This window comes from Papio anubis, chromosome 9, assembly GCF_008728515.1.
Source record: "Papio anubis isolate 15944 chromosome 9, Panubis1.0, whole genome shotgun sequence".
In the NCBI taxonomy this organism is placed as follows: domain Eukaryota; kingdom Metazoa; phylum Chordata; class Mammalia; order Primates; family Cercopithecidae; genus Papio; species Papio anubis.
The window spans coordinates 7,815,958-7,824,473 of record NC_044984.1 but is presented as its reverse complement, the minus strand read 5'-3'; the positions used below and the strand labels follow the sequence as shown (position 1 = coordinate 7,824,473).

Genomic DNA, 8,516 nt, shown 5'->3' with positions numbered 1-8,516 from the left:
CTTGCTATAGTACCCAGGTTGGCGTCGCACTCCTGAGCTCAAGGGATCCTCCCACCTCAGGCTTCCAAGCGGCTGGGATTACAGGCACAAGCCACTGCACCTGATCAACCTCCCCTTTAATTAATAATAATGACGATAATAATAATAGCTAACTTTTATTGAGTGCTTTCCATTCGGCAGACATTGTCCTGTCATATATACATTATTTTACGAGTTGCCCTCAGCACCTTAACAAAGAATGTTTTATTCCCACTTTACACTTGAGTGGCTTGCTCATGGTCACATAACTAATCAGTGGTGGAACCAGAATTTGAACCAGTTAGTCTGATTTCTGACCTTAAGTCAGGAAAATCAAATAAAGAAAACCCAAATGCAACCTACTCTTATTGTTGAAAAAAGGTTAAGATTGTAGATTAATTTAAAAGTGTTAGATAAGATACAAATAGGAGATAAGAGAAGTGGGACCTGGGAGTGGTGGCACATGCCTGTAGTTCTAGTTACTTGGAGGCCGAGGCAGAAGATTCCCTTGATCCAGTAATTCAAGGCCAGCCTGGGCAACATAGTGAGACACTCCCTAAACCTAGTCTGTAACTCTTAAAAAAAAAAAAAGGAATGAGGAAAACCTCACTATATAAAAGAGTGAGACCTCTAGAAATAGCAACCAATTAATTCCTTAATTTATTTTTTGCACAGATATTTATCGAATGTCTACTACCTGCCGGACACTTTCCTCACCAGTGGAGATACTTTGGGGAAAAAAGACACACTGAAGATACTTAGGCAAAGAGACGCAGTTCTGATCCTCAAGGCATGAGTTGTCTGAAAGGGAGGGAGGCACACTGTAAAATGCACTGCAAAAACTGTAATGGAGGGCGGGGCGTGGTGGCTCACACCTATAATCCCAGCACTTTGGGAGGCGGAGGTGGGCGGATCACCTGAGGTCGGGAGTTTGAGACCAGCCTGACCAACATGGAGAAACCCCATCTCTACTAAAAATACAAAATTAGGCGGGCATGGTGGCACATGCCTGTAATCCCAGTTACTAGGGAGGCTGAGGCAGGAGAATCGCTTGAACCTAGGAGGCGGAGGTTGTGGTGAGCTGAGATAGCGCCACTGCACTCCAGTTTGAGCGACAAAAGCGAAACTCCATCTCAAAAAAACAAACAAACAAAAAACTGTAATGGATGCCCAAGTATGGCTGAGTGGGAGAAAGAAGTATCTCAACCTATTTTGGTGAGTCGAAATTGTGGAAGTAGAGGTGATCTTTGCACTTGGTCTGTGTAAAGGCTCTGAGAAGAAATCAGCTCACAGAACTACAAATAGGTCAATATAATTAGAGCATCCACACTAAGGATGGTGGGTGGTGAGAAATAAGGCTGGTGGCTGGGTGTGGTGGCTCATGCCTATAATCCCAGCACTTTGGGAGACGGAGGTGGGAAGACTGCTTGAGGCCAGGAGTTCAAGACCAGTCTGGACAACATGGCAAGGCCCCATCTCTATAAAAAATAAAACAATTAGCTGGGAGTGGTGCCCTACGCCTGTAGTCTCAACTACTCCAGAGCCTAAGGTGGGATGATTTCTTGAGCCCAGGGAGTCGAGACTTGCAGTGAGCCAAGATCAGGCCACTGCACTCCAGCTTGGGCGACAGAACAAGACCCTGTTTCAAAAATAAATAAATACATAAATAAAAATAAAATAAAATCATGAAATCTACTTGGGTATTTGTCTAATACAGGGGTGTCCAATCTTTTGGCTTCCCTGGGTCACACTGGAAGAAGAGGAATTGTCTTGGGCCACACGTAAAATATACTAACACTAATGATGTTAGCTAACACTAATGATAGCTGATGAACTAAAAAAAAAAAATCACAAGAAAGATTCATAATGTTTTACAAAAGTTTATGAATTTGTGTGAGGCTGCATTCAAAGCCATCATGCGCCTCATGCGACCCTCTGCATTGGTCTGTGCAGATGATGAATTATAAGTCTATGAATTATTCACTGCTCTGTTCCTAGGACCTATCTCAGCACCTTGCACATAATAGATGCTTAGTAACTGTTTGTTAAATGAATAAATGCATGTCTCCTTTTCACTCTGTCTACTGCCGACAACCTCACATTGTTGTAGAGTTTATGTCCATGCATTGGTAATCTTTATTCTGTGAACTTTTTCCTGGAATAGTAGAGCAAGAGAAGAGAAAAAAAAAATTCCGTCTTCACATCCAATGGCCTTTGAGGAGCTGGGAAGAGAGCAATTCACACTTGATTATCTTACATCAGATAAATTAGCAGCCCCTGAATTGTTGGGCAGTCTGGCAGTGGAGCTCTCCCCGGCCTGATAGCCACTCTAGAGGCCATGCTTCGATTCTTGCCAGATTTGGCTTTCAGCTTCCTGTTAACTCTGGCTTTGGGCCAGGCAGTCCAATTTCAAGAATATGTCTTTCTCCAATTTATGGGCTTAGATAAGGCGCCTTCACCCCAGAAGTTCCAACCTGTGCCTTATATCTTGAAGAAAATTTTCCAGGATCGCGAGGCAGCAGCGACCACTGGGGTCTCCCGAGACTTATGCTACGTAAAGGAGCTGGGCGTCCGTGGGAATGTACTTCGCTTTCTCCCAGACCAAGGTAAGGAAATGGGAGTGTTATCCAGAAAAACATCTGGAACTGGGTGGTGTGAAGAAAGGACAACAGGAAATGGCAATTACTAATGTGGCCTTGTGCTGGTATTTTTCATATTTTATCTCATTTCATTCCAGCCCACGATCCTGAGAGGAAGTTAGATATTCTTATGAAGTTTCTAACAGTAAGGAAATGAGGCTCAGACAGTGGGTAACCTGTAATCTATTCAAGATCATACAGCTAGTGTGTGAGAACAAAGTCAGAATTTGAAACAGGTTTTTGTTTTTTGAATCAACTGCTTTGTGCTTCAGTTGAGATGAAAGAGGTGAAGGAGGAATCGGAGCTCAGTTTCCCACTCTTCAGCCCATATATACACATCCTGCCATCTTCTGTGTGGCAAGCAGGGTAGAAAAATTTTGAGGTTGGTTTGCCCAGGACTCCTGCTTCCCTTATTTGCACCTCCTGGCTACTCTTGTTGGGTGGCAAAGGTTATTCTAGATTTGTGAATAGAGAGTAATAATATATACAGTTGTCATATCCTTTTTTAAAAGGATCCCAGGGAGTGGCATCCAATACTTTCCCAAACTGACCACCCACCAAATAACTTAGGTCTTCCATTAACAGTAGATCCTCCAACTCCATTCCTGCCCCTTGTTCTCCCCACCCAATTCTTATTCAAAGTCTGAAATGGGTGTTGAGAATCTGCATGTCTATACAACGTCCCGGGTGTTTCAGATGCAGAATTTAGAGCCTTGGTTAGTTTTACAGCAACTGGAGAGGAGATTTGAATATTTATTTGTCCAAGAAGCACTTATTGGATACCTATGGTGAGCAGGAACTGTGTATGGCCTTGACAATACAAGATAAAGTTTGCTTTTTTTTTTTTGAGAGTCTCCCTCTGTCTTCCAGGCTGGAGTAGAGTGGCACGATCTCAGCTCACTGCAACCTCCGCTTCCTGGCTTCAAATGATTCTTCTGCCTCAGCTTCCCAAGTGGCTGGGATTACAGACATGTGCCACCACACCCAGCTAATTTTTTAGTAGAGACAGGGTTTCACTATATGTTGGCCAAGCTGGTCTCGAACTCCTGACTTCAGGTGATCTGCCTGCCTCAGCCTCCCAAAGTGCTGGGATTACAGGTGTGAGCCATTGCACCCAGCCCAGAATTACCTTTTTAAAATGCATATTGAGTCATACTGCTCCTCCACGTAAAATTCTTGTCTGCAGAATTCTGCAGGAGTTGACCCACCGTGCCCTGCCTGTTCTGACGCTGCTGCTTACTTCCCCAGTCTCACCTTTTACAACCTCTGCTTGCACACTCAACTCTAAGCTCATAGTCTATTCCTCCTAAAGCATGCATTCTTGGCTCATCTTCAAACGTGCTGTATCCAGGCTACCTGAAGTACTCCCTCAGAATTTGCCTGGTCAAGTACTTCAGGCTTTTCCTCTTCTTCCTCTTCCTCTCTTTTTTTTTTCCCTTGAGACAGGTCTTGCTGTGTCACCCAGGCTGGAGTGCAGTGGCACAATCTCAGCTCACTGCAGCCTCCACCTCCTGGGCTCAAGTGATCTTCCCACCTCAGTTTACCGAGTAGAGTAGTTGGGACTACAGGCTACAGGTGCGCACAACCACGCCAGGCTGATTTTTGTATTTTTTTTTTTTTTATAGCGATGAGGTCTCACCATGAGGCTAGTCTCTAACTTCTGAGCTCAGGCAATGGCCTGCCTTGACCTCCCGAAGTGCTGGGATTACAGGCATGAGCCACCTTGCCCAGCCAAATTTTGTTACGTTTTGAATGATGCTTGAGAATGAAGAGGCATGGTGGTGGGGCGCCTAAGAGTGTTTGGGTTTGAGTTGCAATTTCTCCCCAAGCTGAATGACTTTAGAAAATACCTATTTAAGGCCGGGCGCGGTGGCTCACACCTGTAATCCCAGCACTTTGGGAGGCTGAGGCAGGCAGATCATGAGGCCAGGAGTTTGAGACCAGCCTAGCCAACATGGTAAGCTCTCCCGCCCGCCGCCCCCACCCCTGTCTCTACTAAACATACAAAAAAAAAATTAGCCGGGTGTGGTGGCGAGCACCTGTAATTCCAGCTGAGGCAGGAAAATCCATTGAACACCCAGGAGGCGGAGGTTGCAGTGAGCCAAGATCGCACAACTGCACTCCAGCCTAGGTGACAGAGCAAGGCTCCGTCTCAGGGGGAAAAGAAAAAACAGAAAATACCTACTTAAGCGTGAAGTCATCCTACCAAACAAAATGATGGCGTTAGGCCAAATAAGTTATTTGTGGAAAGGGAAAAATTGAAGATGCAAAAAATAAAATAGTAAAAGTATACTTATTGGGTCTTTTCCTAGAGGAATAGGTAAAATTTGAAAATTCAGGCAGGAAAGTTAGCTTAGAAAACGGAGAGCACACTTGTAACTTCAGAAGAAGGGCATCCATGGACAAAAATCAAAGAATCACATTGTACTTCAATATGAGGAGAGGCTGGAGCAGTGGCTCATGACTGTAATCTCAGCACTTTGAGAGGTGGGAGGATCCTGTGACCTCAGGAGAGCAACATAGGGAGACCCTATCTCTACAAAAACTTAAAAAAAAAAATTGGCTGGGCGTGGTGGCTCACGCCTGTAATCCCAGCACTTTGGGAGGCCAAGGTGGGCAGATCACCTGAGGTCAGGAGTTTGAGACCAGCCTGCCAACATGGTGAAACCCCGTCTCTACTAAAAATGCAATTAGCCGGACATGGTGCGCTCCTATAATCCCAGCTCCTCCAGAGGGTGATGCAGCAGAATTGCTTGAACCCGAGAGGCTGAGGTTGCCATGAACTGAGATTAAGCCACTGCACTCTAGCCTGGGTGACAAAGCAAGACTCCGTCTCGGAAAAAAAAAAAGTAAAGCCAATCTGAATGACTGGACTTTGGCCAACAACACCTGACAGTCTAGGTTACTCTTTTTTTTTTTTTTTTTTTAATTGAGACGGAGTTTTGCTCTTGTTGCCCAGGCTGGAGTACACTCGTGTGATATCAGCTCACCACCTCTGCCTCCCAAATTCAAGCGATTCTCCTGCCTCAGCCTCCTGAGTAGCTGGGATTACAGGCATGTGCCACCATGCCTGGCTAATTTTTTTGTATTTTTAGTAGAGATAGGGTTTCTCCATGTTGGTCAGTCTGGTCTCCTGACCTCAGGTTATCTGCCCGTCTGGGCCTCCCAAAGTGCTGAGATTACAGGTGTGAGCCACCGCGCCTGGCCCAGTCTATTGACTCTTTCTCAGAATAATGGTTTAAGTGCCTGAAGTGAAATATTTAGGATTTCAAAAGAAACCAATTAAGTATTGAAATATATTTTTAAAATATTTTTAAAACAAATGTATATATAGTGATGTATATAATGCTGTATCAATGTAATACATAACAAGATCTAGGGAGGTGACTATACGTATAGCTACCATAAATTTCAGCATAGTGTTAGCATAAGTGTTTTTTTTTTTTTTTTCTTTTCCTTTCTTTATTTATTTTTTGTAGAGATGGAGTCTCACTATGTTGCCCAGGATGGTCTCAAACTCCTAGCCTCAAGCAAATCTCCCATCTCAGCCTCCCAGTGTGCTGGGATTACAGGCATAAGCCACTTGCCTGGCCTCCATAAACGTTTTCAGTTATTTGCAACAACTAAATGTATGAACACACCTATGATTATTAGTGATAACAATGTCATAGGCCCTGATGATATTACTGGGATTTGTTGCCTATATTCATAATGAAGGAAATGCTAAATTTCCTTTAGTTTAGTGGAAATAATGATGTAATTATTTTTCTCATCTAAGTTCGTGCACCCTCTACATTTCATCCAGGAATCTCTGGGAACCTGTGGATGTGAAGATAAGAACCTCTGGCTTTCAGGAATAGAGAAACAAACCGGCCGGGCGCGGTGGCTCAAGCCTGTAATCCCAGCACTTTGGGAGGCCGAGGCGGGTGGATCACGAGGTCAGGAGATCGAGACCATCCTGGTTAACATAGGTAGAAACCCCGTCTCTACTAAAATACAAAACTAGCCCGGTACGTGGGGGTAATTCCCAGCTTCTTTCCGGAGGCTAAAATTGGGGAGAATAAGCCTTGAGAGGAACCGGGGCCCGAGGCTTATGGTGAGCTGAGATGGTGCCTGCACTCCAGCCTGGGTGACAGAGTGAGACTCCATCTCAAAAAAAAAAAAAAAAAAAAGAGAAACAAACCCTACCACATAATAGGGCTTGGGCTCTTCCCTGCCCTTATATTGTATATGTGGATATCTGACATTTATATCATACAGGTGGATATGAACTAAAAGGTATTATTATGACTCTGACATGTCTCTTTTCCCATCTAGGTTTCTTTCTTTACCCAAAGAAATTTTCCCAAGCTTCCTCCTGCCTGCAAAAGCTGCTCTACTTTAACCTGTCTGCCATCAAAGAAAGAGAACAGTTGACACTGGCCCAGCTGGACCTGGACTTGGGGCCCAATTCTTACTATAACTTGGGACCAGAGCTGGAACTGGCTCTGTTCCTGGTTCAAGAGCCTCATGTGTGGGGCCAGACCACCCCTAAGCCAGGTAAAATGTTTGTGTTGCGGTCAGTCCCATGGCCACAAGGTGCTGTTCACTTCAACCTGCTGGATGTAGCTAAGGATTGGAATGACAACCCCCAGAAAAACTTTGGGTTATTCCTGGAGATACTGGTCAAAGAAGACAGAGACTCTGGGGTGAATTTTCAGCCTGAGGACACCTGTGCCAGACTGAGACGCTCCCTTCATGCTTCCCTGCTGGTGGTGGCCCTCAACCCTGATGAGTGCCCCCCTTCTCGGAAAAGGAGAGCAGCCATCCCTGTCCCCAAGGTTTCTTGTAAGAACCTCTGCCACCGTCACCAGCTATTCATTAACTTCCAGGACCTGGGTTGGCACAAGTGGATCATTGCCCCCAAGGGGTTCATGGCAAATTACTGCCACGGAGAGTGTCCCTTCTCACTGACCATCTCTCTCAACAGCTCCAATTATGCTTTCATGCAAGCCCTGATGCATGCAGTTGACCCAGACATCCCCCAGGCTGTGTGTGTCCCCACCAAGCTGTCTCCCATTTCCATGCTCTACCAGGACAATAATGACAATGTCATTCTACGACATTATGAAGACATGGTAGTCGATGAATGTGGGTGTGGGTAGGATGGCAGAAATGGGACTAGAAAGAGTGTTCTTAGGGTAAATCTTCTAATAAAACTACCTATCTGGTTTATGACCACTTAGATCGGAAATGTCAATATATCTGTGTTTATAATTTGTCTTCCTGAAAAACCCAGCATAATTAATGATGCCCATACTTGCGTGTGCGTGCATACAGACACACACACACACACACACACACACACACACACACACAGGAGCCCTAATAATCGTGGTTAATTTCTGTTCTAACATACTCATTATGCATATGACAGTATGGACACTGGCATTTACTGATGGCCAATTATGGGCAGGCATTATCCTATGTGTTACTTTACAAACATTTCACTGTTCTTTGAGGGAAGCATTGTTGTTTATGCTTTATAGACAAAGAAGCTGAGGTTTAGAGAAGCTAACAAATTTTCCTAAGGTCAGCAGCTATCCCTGGCTCTCCCTGGCAGATCTGATATGCTAATAGTGTTACAATAAAAAATTTTTAGACCGGGCGCGGTGGCTCATGCCTGTAATCCCAGCACTTTGAGAGGCTGAGGCAGGCGGATCATGAGGGCAGGAGATCGAGACCATCTTGGCCAACATGGTGAAACCCCGTTTCTACCAAAATACAAAAAATTAGCCGGGTGTGGTGGTGCTTGCCTGTAGTCCCAGCTACTTGGGAGGCAGAGGCAGGGGAATCGCTTGAACCCTGGAGACAGGTTGC

The 8,516-nt window shown here is 44.9% G+C and overlaps 1 protein-coding gene across 1 annotated transcript; it reads left to right on the top strand.

Annotated features, from left to right (window-relative positions):
- The first annotated feature begins 1,857 nt into the window (after positions 1 to 1,857).
- Positions 1,858 to 7,898, top strand: GDF3 (growth differentiation factor 3). The gene is made up of 2 exons (XM_031650235.1): positions 1,858 to 2,624; positions 6,975 to 7,898. The coding sequence occupies exons 1-2, from the start codon at positions 2,357 to 2,359 to the stop codon at positions 7,799 to 7,801; spliced, it is 1,095 nt and encodes a 364-aa protein (XP_031506095.1). The 5' UTR covers positions 1,858 to 2,356; the 3' UTR covers positions 7,802 to 7,898.
- The last annotated feature ends 618 nt before the right edge of the window (positions 7,899 to 8,516 follow it).